Source organism: Pseudopipra pipra, chromosome 6 (genome assembly GCF_036250125.1).
Source record: "Pseudopipra pipra isolate bDixPip1 chromosome 6, bDixPip1.hap1, whole genome shotgun sequence".
NCBI lineage: Eukaryota > Metazoa > Chordata > Aves > Passeriformes > Pipridae > Pseudopipra > Pseudopipra pipra.
Genome location: NC_087554.1, coordinates 53,313,124 through 53,331,047, shown reverse-complemented (window position 1 = coordinate 53,331,047; position 17,924 = coordinate 53,313,124). Strand labels below are relative to the sequence as shown.

The following is a 17,924-nucleotide window of genomic DNA, read 5'->3' as shown; positions in this document are numbered from 1 at the left end:
CGAGGACAGAGTGTCAAAGAAGTCATGCCTTGGTGTTTTGTCTTTTATTCTTTTAAGTGTAAAGACAGCTTCTTTCCACTAGAGAAGAAATTAATGAATAATGCACTCCAAGATAGAGAAGAAACATTTAGACAGAGTTCTAAAGTACAAAAGGTTAAGTTTACTCTATTGTTCTTCAACTATTTGACATAAAGGATTTTTAATCAGTCAAAACAATAGTGTGAATAATTATACGCTGTAAGGTTGTCCTGTACCTCTCAGCCCAGTTTGCACAGCAATTTTATTCAATACCTGAAAACTCTCTCCTGATCAACATTCTCTCAAGGATTACGTTTGGAGAGAAAAATAAAGCAAAATCTTTCTGAAAAAAAAAAAAATGAAAAATGAAATGTTCTTAAAGTGCACAGTGCCAAGAAACACCTGACCTTGTCTAAATGCCAGTTCCTGCTGCCACATACCTTCATTAAGTGTACATTTAACGTTCTGCTTCAAAGGTTCATCGCAAGCCCTGGCAATGCCAACTGCCCAGAGAACAGAGAAGGGGATGAGACACTCTGTGCTGTAGGTCATTAACCCCTGGGTCAGTACCCTGCTTATACCAGCAGGGAGCTGGATTTCTCTCGGGAGGGTGTCGCCCTCCAACAGTGTTGGTCCATTTCTCATCGGTGAAAGGAGAATACCTGACCCCAAACAGGGCATACATCTCATAGTGCCAATTCCAGGGTTGGAAAGAGCTTCCTCTAAAGGTCTACTACATGTTACTTACCTTCCCACAATATCTGTTTTCTTAAGCTATAAATAGACTAAGGAAGTGAGAAGAAAAAAACACGTTCTAAAGTCTCTAGAGATGAGATGAACAACAGTGAGAATTAAGTCCCTGTTGCTAAGGACACCAATTCAGATAAAAGTGATCTTCAACCAAACCAGTCAACAAAATCACAACTGTAGCTCTCAAAAAAGTGCTCAAAGCACGTTTCAGAGAAAAGCAACCTACTCAGGCTTATCCAAAAGAAGAAATACAGGGGAGAAATAAAACTTACTACAGATCTTTCTTGTCCCTCTCTTTATTCTGCGTAAGAACACCAAAAATACTGCTGAAACACTTTCTTTCAGTCGTGAATAATCACTTTTGCCAAGTTTCCTGATAAATTATTCTGTTCCCATAAAAAGTGGTCAACAGAATAAAACAGGCCATGGGAGGCTACATTACACTAACTACTACTACACGAACATTACCACTACAGAACATAATAGGTTAACCCTAAAGCAAGACAGATTGCCTAACAGGCCTAATTGAAGGCCAACTGCTACATGTCTTCAAAGCTACTGCACGTTTTAAATCCCCCAGAGCAGTGGGCTACTGCTTTTTAGAAAAATACAACTAGGGAACAGAAGTAATAAATAAGAAGCAAAACTATGGCATTAGTGTTTTCTCATGTTTTATTTCTGTGGAAGTATGACATGATAATGTCTTCTGACATTTCAGGGGAATAAATGTGTATGTTTCTAATGCTCATCACTGAATTTATAGAAAATTAAGAGGAAAGCAACATTTGAAAATGTTTTTCAACTTAATTCATCTGCTCTACAGAGACAGTATGATAGTACCAGACCATATACTTATTAGACCATATAATTTATGTATTCTGTTTTCTCAAACCATTTTAAAATCCAAATTAAGTATCCTCTGAATTATTGCAGATATTTGTACTAAAGGAACCTAGAAATTCACATCCTATGTACTAGGGAGTCCAAACAAAACATCAGAAATTCTCAGCCAAAACATCAAATAAGAGTCTCAAGAACAGTTGAGGGAAATCAGGCCAAACAGCAAGATTCATTCTATCGGAAACTTCATTTGATATTTTAGTCATCTGCACCAATCAATCTTTTTTAGCTAACTCCCACTATTTACAAGAGAGATATGCTTACCAAATGCTGAAAAATATGGCAAGCTGACAAAGAAAGAAAAGAGAGAAAACAAGAAAAAGAGAAGAGAACCACGTATAAAAAAGACTATTTTTTAGTCTGAAAGCAGGCAACCTTTATATTACAAGCAAAGCTCACCAAAAAGCAATTTGTAAATAAGTATACATATACATATCCAGTAAAGGATATTTAAAATCATCAGTTATCAGTGACTCCATCCTTCTCAACAGCAAAGTGGTTTTGCTGTGCCATAGATCGTTATCTTTAACGTATTTTAACGTGTTCTTTATTGTGCGGAAAGATTCTGGGATCACTGCGCCTGAAGCTAATCACAAATTCTCCATAAACCATTGACTCCAAGGAATATGCTCCTACAGATCACATTCTCAGCCAGCTAAAAGTTACGAGCGTGACTAGGTTTTTTCGTAGCTACAAAATAGCAATTGTACATTCATGCTGGGCAGACAGTGCAAGAGAGTAACTTCCCACACACACCAAAATAAAGGGAAGAATTCGCACCTACTTTGCAGCTAACCTTCAAGCGTTTCTGTGACTAATCATTGTAATATGGCTAACCTTGCGGCTGTTCCTCAAATGGTAAGCTCCTGGAAAACGCAGAAGTGAAAAGAACTTACAATATACTTATAAATCAGCTAGAGATTCAAGCTATGGTTTATTGTAGAATATGAAAACTTGGAATTATTTTAGCATAGGTCAAAGTTAAATATGACAAAGACACTTAAATCCCCACCCCCACTGTATATTACATATCCACAGAAATTTACTTCAGGTAAATTAGCTGCTCCACACACAGTATTATGCATATTTGGGATGACATGGTTCAAGCAAAGCAGTTTGATGCACATATTCAGGTAAGTAATTCAAGAGAAACCAACATTTAATGACACGTAGCTACTAAGAATTACTATAAAACCACTAAATTTTCTACTGCCAACTCTATATGGGAAAAGAATATGGCATAAGTTTGGCAGCTTCTCATCAACTTCAGAATGCAATGTAGTGTGTGTAGTAGCGTGTTAAGATTGATATAAAGGTGTTCAGAACATCCAAAAGCACAACCACAATAGTGGTTACTATCAGTCAGTATTCCTGTCCAGGAAACACTTCAGATCTTACCAGAAGGCAAAGGAGAAGAATTTCAAATGTATTGCAACTCTCCAGGAGATAATTAACTAAACCATTTATCAAATAACTATAGCCATGTATCAAATAATCTGGTTTTCCCTTCATCTCTATGAACCATATTCATTAGCATCGATCACTTCCTCAAGTCATATACATTGATGCTCTATTAAAAGTGGGGATTCCTCATAAGTGTTAGACACCCAATTTCAGACTTCTTCGCAGGCAAATTGTCTTAAGAGTCCCCAATTCCTAGAGGTCAGGAAGGAAGGACTGGATATATTCACAAATACATATCCCACAGGCACTTGCATGCCACAGATTTTGATCATCCACTACTTGAGAAAGAAATGCTGTTCTATTCAGAACATAAGTACAGTCTTAGCAACTGTACTTCCAAGCTTCTGAAACACTGTGTCTGCTGACTTATTACTTGCTTCTGAAAATGGGATGGAGAAAACACCATTGACCAACTCTTTCAATTTGTTTGGTTTTTTTCCCCTCAAGCTTCAGTTAACCTGTAGCTACCAAAATTCAAAACCATATCTATTTGTACTGTACTTCAATATTATCATACTTTTTTCATATAAAATTGTGAATCAGCTAAGGCCACTCATGTGCCTTACAGCTTTATATTGATCTATGTACATATATATAAAATCAGGAAACATCCGTTCATACAGTCACAAAACAAAGAAGTACAAACACAACAAATAAAACGAGCAATTTAACCTATCTCGTTCTTGCACATGATCCACTGGGAGAGTCTGACACAGCAGGAACAACAGCTATGGACAAGCTTTGCCGACCCAGCCATCGGATGTGCGGTGGCTGTTCAGCAGCACAACACAGCGGGATGCTGCCAATCCTGCACCTGCTGATACTGTATTTTTGAATAGCACAAAGTAACACTTTACTACAGCAGTTCCAAAAATAGTGGTAGAGCATTGTACTTAGGGACAAATTTCTATTTGTAAGAAATTACCTAATGCAAATTTACAGGCAAATTCTGTACATCCCCAATGTTAACCAGGTGGTTTTCTTATTGCAGTCTTATTGTCCACACTGATTTGAAGTAATATCTAACTATGAGAGGCAGTACACAGCTAGTGATTTAGAACAGCTATTTCAAAACCTGAGCTTTAATGAATCTAGTTTTTAATCAGACAGCCTGGACAAGTTATATTTTCTTTACAATTTTATTCTTCCAACTAAAAAATAAATCATTTATTATTCCCAAGGCTATTGAGAATGTTAATAACTGAGGAGAAAAAAAACAAACAAAACAAAAACAAAGAGAAAAAACCAACAAATCAAAACAAAATATCAAAGATCCTTTTCTATGGAAAATACAGATGTGATCCAAAACCCACTGATGTCAGTGGCATAATCCAGTATTGAACATGAGCAGAACTAGTTATTTAATTATGGAAATAAACTATTAATTATGTCAAGCAGCTATGTGTTTTTCTACAATGAGGACACTTTAACTAGCATTATTTCAGTAGTAGCAAGCAGAGTAAGACTGAACTACCTAATTAATTTTAATTTCTTTTGTATTGTTAACATAGTGCTAGCTTTAACATGTTTATATGACTATGCCAACCCTGACCACCTGCATCCCTAACTGCCATCCTTTCCATAGAGAACCATCCATGTCCCTTTCCTAGCAGATAAAAATACAAATTTCCATCCACTAGTCACAGTGTTCAGAATGAGAAAAATTCTTTTAATGAGCAAGTTATAATACAGAAAGAGACAAGGAGACCAGAGAAAAGGACAGACTCCAAAATATGATTTCAGAAAGCAAGGTGTTACACAGCTGTCACATGCACGACATACAAGCACATGCAGTCTTCACTATCATGCCCAGTATTCTTAATCCATCAACCAACCAAAACATCTGAGAAAGGTAAACTTTTCTATAACTACATTATCAGATATGTCTTAGAAGAAAAACAGCAGTTTTACTTAAAAAAAAAAATAAAATAAAAAAGAAAGCCCCCACAAGCATATTGAAGGTAAAGCTCAGACATAATATCCTAACAAGCTGGTCAGTCAGCATGTACAGACTGGAAGACAAACAAAACACAACTCCACACTACCCACAAAACACTGCCTTTTTGAAGAGGAATGAAATGAATACAATGAATGGGGATGCAATGAAACATGATATGTATGATAATGGACAGTAAGCCATTAGTACCACAGTAATGAAGCAAATTCTCTGAAGAGCAACGGGGCTTTTTAATGTTTCTTTCTCCTTTAATTTAAAAGAAATTTATAACTAACAGTTGTCTTTCTGGAATAAATACATAGCAAAATGTCATTAAAGTTCTTTCTATAAGGCTTCATTTAAAGATCAAGTGTCAGCAATCCTTAGTACATCAACTGATATTTTGACCTTAAAGATGCAGTTATATGACACAGGCTAAAAATAAAATCTGCTTTAAAAAAAGCAAGGACAGGAACATATTGAGAAGAATAGAAACTTCAGAAAAACTTTCTACTCCTGATGCCAGATAAATCATACACAAGTCATCTCTCTATAGAACCTGAAAAAGTAGAGCAAAATTTCTCAAAAAGTTGTTTCCTTGACAACATTGACAGACCAAGAGGGGTAAGGAATCAAAGTCATAAGATGCCTTGTAGCTTTGTTAGCAGATTTTTTTATTTTTTTAATATATAGCAGTATGTGAGATGCAGCTATAAAGCCAGACTTCTAGAAAAGAGGCAAAGTTAGACTGGTGTTATTTATATTTTTAACCAGCAAAAATATTCAGTTTCTTAACTGTTAAAAAAAAAAAAAAAAAGATATTACCATAATGTATTACAGTCACTTAAGAACTTAGAACTACTCTAACTCATTTTTCCCAGGCATCAAAATTTTGAATTTTCACCAGCAGTCTTACCGATGCACCCAGAAGGGAGATAACACCACCACACATTTCTCCCACCTCAGATGACATTCTGACATGAGATTGCACGGCAGCCCACACAGGTCCTATGTATAATTGGAGAGTTTAATCTATGCCATTATCAGTTAAGCTTCATTAGAAATGCTACTTCATTGACATCTCTAGCCCTGACTGTTTTGTCCCTAGTAGGCTGGCTATGCCAGGAAGAGACAAGGTTGCTTATTTCTCTGCTACAGGCTACTTCACAGACACTTAGTAAACAGCCAGCAGAGTTCCCAGTGCTTCCAGAAAGGAAGTGGAGTTCAGCCCTTCAGGGCAGGTGGGTTTCTAGGAAAAAAAGTCAGATAAACACTTAAAATTCTTGATATTTCTGTAAGTAATCATACAAGTAACCAGAATTCTTTCTAGGTAACACAAGGAAACAGAATCCTTTCTTCAACATCACTGTTAAGAATATCCAAAAGTCACTCTCTATCCTTTTGGGTCTGCATAGAAAAAAGATCTGTGAAATAACAAATGTCAAATAACAAACTGTTATTTGTTATTGTGAAATAACAAACTATCACAACAGCCATGTTACCCTGTGTATCTCACCTGTGACCACTTTGCACCTATTGGTCAATGCCAACCAAATTTTACAAGAGGCCTCAGCATTTTTACCTCAAGGCTTTATCAAGCTAAGCAGCTGAATAAAAGTTAAAGACACTGCAGAAGTCCCAAAGGAGAAAGAAACTGAAGAGGATCTATAGTCAGACTCAAGATTCAGACAGGCTTCCTTAACTACTGCTCTTGGAGGAACTTTTATTTTTTAAATTCTTCTTTAAATAATTCCCAAATTATTTGGGGGCGGGGCAGGGGGGGCACGAATGGGGAACACAGGCATATTAGCTACATCACAAAATATCCACTCTTCTTCCCCACAGCCAATTCTCTAATACAGCCAAAAAGTGGTCAAAAATGCTTTGCAAGACCACTTGGGGTATCACTCTTGCATTCTTTAAAGAGATCTTAAGTCAAGAGACATTACACAGCTGAAAACCTTATCCAAAAGCTGAGGGGTTCTCTGCATTTTTGACCCCTTTTTTTTTAAATGTCAGTTTTCATACAAGTGTTTAGATAAATTCTAATCCAAAGCAGTACTGAATTTAGTTCTTGTCAGTGCAGAAGGAAAGAAACAATGGCCTATCAAAACCTACAGAGATCAGGATGGTGCTATTTATACTCAAAGAATCATACTCCTTTGAAAAAATCCTTTGAGGCCTAAGAGTGTGTCAACCACTAAGAACATAATAAAAACTATACAAGTCATCTCCAGCTGTGGACTCTGAACGAGTGAACAAAAGCATTACAAGGATTTCTGTTTCCTTGACAACAGCATCGCTCGAAAGAAGAAAATAATTAAAAAAATATATCTCTCTAACAGCGATCTCTAAACATTATCGAGGTATTAACATACCAAATGTGAAGCAACTCTTACTCATACAAACCTTTGGGACGAAGAGACCAAAATCCACCACTTTCATGAACTGTTCTTTGCTGACATGTGTCACCAGCTTTTGCAGAACAATTGTGAGAGCTATCTATTGCATCCTGACCTGTATTATCATCCAGCCATAAGCATGGTTAGAAGCTTTCACTGATGGTCAAGTACATTCCTTCCTGCATGATGTTCCTTTTCTTACAAAATAAGCAAAGTGGAAAATGCTTCTCATTTGAAGTGTATGAAATAATTTTGTTAGAAGAAGATCGAGGTATACAAAAAAAGCCCTTTCAGTGCTCAGGAAACTGATATTACTGTGCAGGTATTGATCACATAACTGTACTTCCATCTTAATAATCAGGAAGCTTAAAGTCACTGAAAGAACTACACATAGAAAGTCAGAACCTTCATAAAGAAAAGCCAGCTTCAGTATTTCAGAACAGCCTCTTTAGTAGCCTCTCCAACAAGAAAAACAATTCTTTTTTCACACATCTAGGTAAGCAGCATACAGTCCCCAGAATATGAGCATTTCCTTGCCACTTCGGAGATAATGGGGAGAACTCCTTGTTATTTTTAAAATATGGTATTAAAATATACCAACATCAGAGAGATCTTCTTTAAAATATTTCAAATAAAGAATATATGTATTGAATAGGATGACTTCCCAAATTCTCATCGTTGCCTAGAGTTAAAGGAACATTGCCACAATTAGGTTTTAAAAATTTGTTTAAGAATTGCAATACTTGAAGTACTAGCAGCACAACAGGTAATGCTGCTTAGTGAACAGCTTGAATCCAGCCCAGCAGTGACAGGGCTACAGCCATCTGACAGCTATGCCTGGGTGTATGGGAAATAGGCTGGCAGCTTAAATTCACTCCTTCATAAACAGACACGCGTGTGACAGAACAACAAGAAACATTGCCTATTCCAAGTGAATTGTGTGCAGAATGGTTGAAAGCATAAATGTTAGGTTTTGTTACTCTGGGGCAGGGTAGCAGCACTAACTAGGAAATTTGTATTGCTTCCATCTGTGCTACACACAGTTTATAGATGGGTGGAAGCTATCATCTTCTACTCAGTCCAGTACAACAGGATCAATAACAAAATTCCTGGATATACTACTGTGCTTTCTCCTAACAGACATATGACCACAAAACAATACAATATTTTGAAAATATGATTAAAAATGGTATTTCTTGTAGATTTGACACTCACTAGGAAGCAAAATCTGTATATTAAATTTGAAGTATGAGTAACATACCATTTAATGATCACAAGCATCTCAGAAGACTGGAAAACTATGTAGAAGAAATCTCTTGAGGTAGCATGTTACAAAGGTGAACCACTTCGGAGCTCAGAAATCCCCTGACTCGAAAACAAACAGAAACCAGAAGAGGACTAAAAGGCACCACAAACCTTTGACATTTCATCTTTTCTACACATCTACTCATGGACCTTACTAGAGACTGAACCCCAGGCTAGACAGAGCCTTGGTCTGAACAAGTATGGCTCTGGTGTTCTTAATTATGGGAAGTCAGCAATGCCTCTGTTCAACAGGCTGATATTATTAAACTCATTGAATTGAGTCTGAGATGGACTTCATTTCCCCATAGCAGCCCTAACTGTGCTGTGCTTTGCATTCTTAGCTAGAAAGGTGTTGATAACACACCAGTGTTTTGGCTACTGCTGAGCAAGGCTGGCACAGCATCAGCACTGTCTCTCAACATTCCTTCTCCCCCATATTGATGGTAAGATCCTGGGAGGGGACATGACCCAGACAGCTGACCCAAACCAACCAAAGGTATACTCCATATCATGTGACACCAGCTCAGATGTAAAAGCTAATGGAAGCAGAGAATAAACCTTACCATTTTCCGTTTTGTTTCTGTGCATTCAAACTTTTGCTTTAGTAAACTGCCTTATCTCAATCTATGAGCCATTTCTCACCTTACTCTTTCCCCCCTGTCCAGCTGGGAAGGGGAGTGATAGAGCAGCCTGGTGGGCATCTGGCATCCAGCCAAGGTTAACCCACCACACTCATTTTAGAAACTTTTGCTTTGCTTGTATAGATTCAGCTGTGACTAAATAACATTCAACTAGGCAAGTAGGGAAAAAATGTATAAGAAAAACTTTCAGCAATGTATTACAACACAAGACATCCTGTCAAAGTGCTATTAATATACATTTTGCACACTCAAGAATCTCAGCACTTACTTTCCTTGATCCTGTTTAACAACAGAGAATGAAAGTGCTGAAAATTAAGAAATACTTTGCAACAAACATAATCCCTGCTGTGATGCTCTAAATAAAAAAATCAGGAACACAAAATTAAAAGCTAACAGATGATTAAAAATTAACTCCAGGTAACATCTTTTTAAAGACAAAAATAGAAAATACAGAATAAAGGCACAGGAGGCTTGAAGTTATGAACAATTGTTAAAAAGCTAAGTCCAGAATCAGTAAGTAGTGAAAACATTAACATCTGTGTGGCTCTACATAATGACAAGGTCTTCCAAATATAAGACACTGTCAACGTGAATGAACAGCATTGTCATTTCTGCAATTGGTAAACACATCTTTCAAGACACAATTTTTTAATGTTCCCTGCTACGGAAGGCAAGCAGCTGTATTCAATGGTAACCTGTGATTCTGGATCCTGTAGTTGTGGTTCTAAACCAGAAATACCTAAGCAAGGTCTGATATACAAAGCATTGTATATCAGAACCGGGAACGGGGCACCTTTAATAATGGTGTTGAGTCTTAACATTCATGCAAAAAAACACTAGATGAGATATTAACTATTTTGGTGTTTTAGTAGGAAAACCCAAATAATGGCAGTAGTAGCCTAAATTTCAATTACAGCAGCCATTCATACAGAAGTGTTACTCAAACAAAACAAATGTAATCAGTTCAGACAATAATGTTTCACAATCCTTAAAATACATAAAACTAAAAACATAATCCACCCTAATACAGTTAGAATGCAACTGTGAATAATAGAACTGTCACAGTAAGAGCTCCCAACAGTACTTTTCCCAACCCTGAATCAGGGTTTCTGTCCCTTTCTACAGCTACCTAGGCTGGAGCTTTCAAAGGGGAAGCTAAAAATTCTACAAAAACAGAGGGTAAAAAATTTGACAAAACCTACAGAACTAGGAGGGGTTTTTTTCCCATTCCTTACAAATTTGAGATTTAGCATGAAATATTCTTCTATTAATGCTCCAGATTTGAAGACCTGTGAGTTACTAATCTGCAATACATATCTCTTTCCACATGAAGTTCTATCATACTTTCAGGTCTCTAAGAAAACTCAGTTGTTTTCTTATATGTTTACCAACACATGCATAAACTTGTAACTTTGGTCTTTCAACACATAACATAGAGGCAAATAATAAAGTCTTCCAGTCTTTAGAGGCAGAGTTCAGTTCCCATCACTTTCTAATAGGTCGAGGCACCCCATCTGCTGGTGGAAATGTTACTCTAGAGAATCACGCCCCTGAGCTGATAACTGATAATTTTTTCAACTCAACCACTTGATAACTGTTTGAGGTTTTTCAAATGCAGCAATATACAAAAAATTCAGATCTTTGAAATACTTTCAAAGAAAACTATGAAGTCCTCTAAAACAGTCCATTCATTCCTAAATATGCAAAATTTTTATACAAAATGCTTCGGATGATCTTCCCTGACTCTAGGCTATGCTTCAGTCAACAGAAACTGCAGGCATCGACTCATTTATTGTAAATATTTTAGTATGATTTACATTGATTCATAAAGATGATGTTAAAATGTACACTGGTGAACCTGAGAGAACATAAATGGAAGACTGTTCTTTTCGTCTGATTTAAACAGGTTAAGCACACACACTTAAAAAGTAAAAAACCATATAATCAGTTTCATATATGCATTTTAGATACTTATCTGTGTCATATTAATGACTTAGCCATAGTAATTTACATGGGACAAAAAAATTAAAATCACTAAAGTAAGGTAACTAAAGCAAGTGTCTCTTCCTTCTCTGTGCCAAAGGGGGGGGGGGGGGGGTTTAGGGATGAAAATTTAAGAGGAAAACATATAAGCACACAAGAACAGATAAAATATACAAAACTGGCTAAACGCTACACAAATTGCATACAACTGTAGATCTCTGATTTAAGCACAAACTATCACAGTCAGATCAACTTAGATAGAACTCTCAATTCTGAGAAATCTTCACTAATATTGGACTCTTCAAAGGATAAATGTCTTAATTCATAGGCTGAATGTAAGGACTGAATCCAAGACATTTACACATAAAACTATTCAGTCACAGTTATACATATACATAACTAAAAGTACAGAGTTTTGAGGCTCTGGATTGCCTACTGTCTCTGAATCATATAGGGATTTTAGACTTCTAACTGTGCTTTGAGTTTTACCTTAATCAAATGTTGAAAGTAAATAGTGCAAACATTCTGATTGTCTGCATATTCCCATCAGAGGTAAAGAAGACATGTATCCACTGTCTGGACTTTAACTAGCAATTCCAAGCAGGTGTTGTGGGAAGAAAACAACAAAAAAGGTAAGCTGTGGGAAGTTAAAGGACAAGGGGGAAAAAACAAGTACATCTTCATTTTCAATCAGTTGTTTTATGCTTATACCAGAAAATGGGCAACTTCAGGCAGCGGTAGACTGCAAATAAATCCCCAAAAGCTAAAGCACTGCTGTCACAGTCACCAGGGATTTATGGGCTCATGATCCCAGAAAGTAAAGGATATTGGGCTCCCAACATCCCGGCAATCCTCGATGCCACCGCGCCCTCTGCTGGCCGGGATGGTCTGTGTGTGACAGCGCAATAATTAAAAGGTTCACCAGGAAAGAACAGTAAGAAGCACCCATAGATACCTCTCTACAGGCTACCTTTAAAAATATAGAAGTGTGTTTTCATATACTGCTTAACAGTCACATTATTACTTCAGTAATTTTTTTTACACTCGCATGCTCTGAAGCATTGACAACATTAATATATTCTATTTATATTGAATTTCCAAGGTTTGGGGAACCTAAAGCAGTTAGATTTCTTTAAAAACCAGCCTTACTGGTTAATGACTGCTTCCAAGCAGGGGTGGTAACACTACTTTACAAAACAATCTTTCTTTCTGCTTAGAATACACAACAGACATGCCATTATTTTCATTTTTTAATAGTTTTACATTGCAATAACAACTTTGATTTTAGATTGTTTTATATTCAACACATACATAATTTCCCTCAATAAAATGAGGTTATATTGTGTTACAACTTCAGACACAATGTCAAACATATCAAAATTCAGAGGTGGTGTAAAATAGTTTTGTACAATCCAAATTTAAATTCCTGCTTACCAAAAACATCCGTCAGCACTTTTTTTCCTCCAAGTTAATGTTTAAGACAAAGAGGTTAAAAAAGCTGGGAAAAGATGGAGGAATTCTATCTTTCCTAAAAGTTCAAAGTATTCAGACTTTGATGGTTTGATACATTATGCTGACTACAGAACCAGGGAAGTCCTTATAACTTAAGAGAATAAAAGATAAACAACTAGGAAGAGAAAATTTTACGCATGCTATAGATCTGGGGTTTTCTTTTCTGTGACCACCAAGTGCTTTAGTAGACATCTGGAGACAAAAGCAAAAACTCTGTCCAAGATTCAAGAGCATTGCTGCTTCAAAGATGCAAAGGTAGCATATATTTCACAGGGCCCCATGGCAAAACTCAAAAGAGGAAAGGAAAGACAAAAACTCTGAGATAAGAAAAAAGTGTTAAAAAACCAAACTAAATGAAATTCCATTCTCCACTAAAAATTAAACAGCAAAATAGTTAAAGAAAAAATTCTCAATTTGAATAAGAGAATTTAAGACTATTTTTTCCTACATTACATCAGAATTCAAATTCAGTTTAAGTTCTCTCCTTTGGTTTTAGAAGTATGCTGGTGCAATGGGTGTTCTGCTGTTTGATCTCTGTTTAGTAGCATTTACTTAAAGTCCTAAATTTTAGAAGCAAGTTTTAAAATAATTGTGGCTGCTACGGTAAATATATCTTAGATGCAACAAAGCATGCCTTCTACCAGAAAGGACACTTGCTGTATGCTCTTATCAAAACTATGTTCCTGTGTAAAACCATTTCAGAGGACTATTATTTGAACCCAGAGGTGCAATTAGCCCTATGTCTGGGAAAGCATACACATACAATACTTTCATTACCCATTTTAAAATAAAAGACTCATTGGACTGACTAAATTAACAAACAAAACATTAAAACTAGAAGGAAAATACACTTTGAGTATTGGAGCAATTAACCCTTGAAACAAATTTAAAGTGGAAAGACTCCTTAGATCACGACAAGACACCGCTCTGGGATGCAAGACTTAATTGTCACAATAGTTCAGATGGAAAATCCATCTGACCTCCTCCAGCAGTAGTCATGTAGGCCTGTCAGAAAAGTTCTTCAAAATATTATTCCAGTGTTGGCAGTCAGTTGTTTACTGACTTCGGGAAGGAACTGTATGCAGACCATAGTGTTTATGGCCATTGTGACAAAACACTGGTACAGATCATGAGAAATGACCTAGTAAAAACCTAACCTTTTAAGGTCTAAAACAGTCACATGACTAATTCAAAAAAAACCCTGAAACAATACACCAAATTCCAAAGTAATGGAACTAACTGTGGGTATAGTGAAGAATTAGGCTGCAAGTTCATAATAGAGTCTTATACTTCAAAGCATCTCCTTGAATTCTGAATACATTGGAACTGTTAAAACACACACAGGCAAGGATGTTATTTCCAGAAGAGCATTCTTTAATACAGTATTTTTAAGTTGGATGATTGGGCCACAAAACATCTTGTTTTACATTACCTTGATTGTTTTGTCCATAGAAGCTGAGAGAAGCATGTGACTCTGTTCCCGTACAGGACACCACTGGATTTCATTGACAGGGCCACTGTGTTTAGACATATAAAATATTAAGCTTTTGGGGACTTCAGTTGATTTATATTTGGATCCCAAATATGGCTTAATTAATTCAGAGATCTTTCTCGAAGTCTGCTCTCCCAATACACCCAGTTTAACATCACAGTCTGAGCTACCTCTCTGATCAGGTTCCTTTGTTTTGGGCGTACTGGAACTTTCTTGACGCAATCGTTTGGGGATATATGGTCTAATTCCTTTTATGGTAGTAGCACTGTCTTTATGTATTCTCTTCTGGGAAACGCCATTTCCAGAGTTTGCTGAAGAGCTTGAGGTCTGTTCATAGTTTCTGTAAGGCATAGATAATGCAGCATGGCCAGGGTATGCCCTCCTAGAATAAGGAGATGTCAAGTCAGTGTTATTATTCTGTGCATAAAGCTCAGGGAGATCTTCACAAACAGTGCTTGTGCCAGAACTGCCACTGTTCTCCGTAGGGTGCATTTCATATGTAGATTTTGTACCCAAACTACCAGGTGCAAAGTGCTGACCACAACTCACAGAAGACCTCTGAGAGCTTATTTGTGTGCCAAAAGCTTGGGGGACTTCAGTCTTCCCAGTTTCTGTCTCAGAGTCTGAATCTTCATAAGCAACCAGTGACGAACTCATTATGGCTACACACAGCAGACTCCAGAGATCTCAGTGCTGCAATCCTCCAAAATTATGATCTAAAATAAAGAATTGATTATTCAGAGCACAGTTCATTAAAGAGTCTACAATATAAGTAACTTAGGGATGTAAATATGCCTTTCTTAACAAAAAACATCAAACTTTTATTCCTATTTCTCAATGGCATTTATTCCTCTATTAAAACACATCTGTACCTTCAATTACACAACACCATTTGCCTCCAAGCCCTTTGCATACATTTTTAATGCACTGCAGAAGTGTATTTGCATACAATAAAACAGTGAAAAAGAGTATGAAAATGAAAACAATCTTGCAATATAAATAATGCAAATCACTTTACCTTACTTGCAGTATTACTTCTCCTCACACAAAAGTAATTAATTATGTAGTGGTTTGGTATGTACATTTATAAGAATACAAATACTACAACTATTTTGGAGTCAGCCTGACAATATCTATTTCTTAACAGTACAGAGGACTTGAAAGAAGTGTGTAGGGGTTCAACTGGCAACTAAAAAAGTGAACACATTTTTGACCCATTCGGCAGTTGTTGCAGTATGAGAAAATTTTCCAACCATATCCATTGAGTAAGTTCCACACAGCCTTTAGTTTTACACAACAGACATAACAGAAACTATACCAAAATCACTATTTGCATTTACTTACAGAAAAATAAGAGCACAGATGCTTTTACTGTGGAATAAGGTTTTTCAATGTGTCTGTGAGAAAAATCTCATGCTGAGGCTGCATATGTAACATTCTGAATAACTCACCCTCATAATAATCCCACCAGGATTCTTCCAGTAATTTGGATTGAGCATGTGGAATATAGAGTTAACTACATTCAAACAATTGATGTGTCTGCAAAGTAATATTTCAACCTCTGCTGTTTATAGGCAGAAAGTACTGCCAAGATCAATCAAATGGGACATTTTATTTCTGCTTTGTTTCCTTGCCCAGCTGTTAGCACTCATTATGCTGAAGAGATTTAACCCACAACACTTTCAGAGCAGCTACCGAAATTCTTGGTTTACGACAGTAAAGGAACTGCCCTCAAAAGCATCTTGATGAAAAAGAGAGTGATGCATGAAAGTCAGTATCTTTGTAAGCTTTTGCAGAATTGATGCCACAAATGTAAGTCCTACAAATTCTCCTGCAGGAGTAGCACTCTGGAACTTGTAAACATTATTCATTTAACTTCAGAATTAAACCTATTTGAAGTAAAACAACTATGTTTCACTTAACCTACAGACGTGTTACATGACAGGTTATTATATTCTGTATCCTGTTATGAAATTTCCAAGCACAGATCCAGAGCAGAAGTACACACATTCATCATCATATATCCTTTCCAAGATAGGTGATCAAAACATTTAACTGGAACAAGGTGACCAACATTTTAGCACATAAAAGCAACAAGATCTCCCTCTAGAGGACATTTTGTCCTTATCTGAAGTTAAAGATAGCTATAAGTGTCAGCAAAGAAGAGCGAGGAAAAATTCTTTTTTTAGTAATACAGCTACATTTATTACAACAACATTTCATTTAAACAGTGTCAAGGAAAAAATAAGTAGCATATCAAGTAAACTTAACTAAGAAATCAATTCAAAAACGGTAATTGAAGGTTTTAGCAGTAAATTGAAACATCAAATAAATAGCACCCTTGAATAACTGTATTGAGTGGTTACTGTTTATATTGCAGTGCTAAAAACAGGGCCCAGCCAAATACACCATTTCCAAAGAACAAATACAGTAAGAAGTTGACCTCTGGCTAAAAGCTATAAACTAAGATACACAAGTGGATTGGGTTAGACTTGCAAAGCTACTTTATTTATTTTAACACAAGAAACCTCAAGCTGAGATTCAGAACAAAGTGCACCATAGTGCCGTGCAAACCCCAGGTTAAAAACATTTCCCATGAGATACTGGAAAGAAACTGTCCCATTACATCTGGCCAGCACAAATCCAATCCATCCCACCACACACATCGCCCATACGCGTCAGGACTTTTGTAAAACCAAAGCATTTCTCTCATCTAAAGACTTCCCATCAACATCTGCTTTTAAAGCAACACCACCCAAAGTTTCTTACCTTGTGCTAACCAAAGAAAAACGGGGGGGAGATGGAAACCACAAGGTACTTGATCAGAAACACTGTAACTAGACTATGAATTTATTAACGATATATGATTTACAATGTGTTGAGCTAATAGTTAGAGAAGTTTATAGAATTTCAGTTTTAATTTCCACACGGCTGATTTCCCTGAAGACATTGAACCAAGGAGCGTTCAGTCTGTCACGCACAACGCCCCACACCCACTGAGTGATCGCGGATGCTGTGACACGGGAGCAGAGGCAGCACCGCAGGTCCCTCCCGCCGGCCTCGGTGCGCTCTCCTGTGGAGTCGTAACCTCTGCACACACGCGCGCGTGCTCTCCCCGCAGCCCCGGGCGCCGAAGCCACTCGTGGGGCCGGGAGAGTCCGATATCGGGACAGCTCCATCCCGGTACCGCTCCGGGCAGGGACAGCTCCCCTCCCCGTGGGACCCTCCGCTCCCGCCGCCGCCGCGCCCACAACTCACCTGAAGGGCCGCCGCCGCGCCGCTTTTAAAGGCGCGCCGGGTGGAAACAAGGAGCCCCACTCAATCAGTTCCGCGCACCGTATCCCCCACGCCAGACCCGCGCGTTGGGAAGTGCGGGAGCGAAGCCGCGGCTCACTGAGCGCGCAGAAGCCCTTCTTCCACCGCTGCGAGCAGCGGGGAGAGCTCTTCCTTGGGCTGGGGGCTGGAGGAGGACAGAGGGCTGTGGAAGGCAATGGTTCCGGGGGGATGTGTTTCCCAGCCGG

The 17,924-nt window shown here is 37.5% G+C and overlaps 1 protein-coding gene across 4 annotated transcripts in view; it reads right to left on the bottom strand.

Moving 5' to 3' along the window:
* The window catches only part of WDR25 (WD repeat domain 25), a 65,048-nt gene extending 47,126 nt beyond the window's left edge, over nucleotides 1–17,922 (bottom strand). Inside the window, exons 1-2 of one of the 4 annotated variants that reach the window (XM_064659178.1) lie at nucleotides 17,662–17,922; nucleotides 14,344–15,119 (exon numbers count right to left, since the gene is read on the bottom strand). In XM_064659178.1, the coding sequence (XP_064515248.1) occupies nucleotides 14,344–15,060 (717 nt within the window). In that variant the 5' untranslated portion in view covers nucleotides 15,061–15,119; nucleotides 17,662–17,922. Of the gene's footprint in view, nucleotides 1–14,343; nucleotides 17,641–17,661 lie in introns of those variants that run through there. The other 3 variants (XM_064659179.1, XM_064659180.1, XM_064659177.1) reach the window with 3 other exon arrangements.
* Between the last annotated feature and the right edge of the window lie 2 nt (nucleotides 17,923–17,924).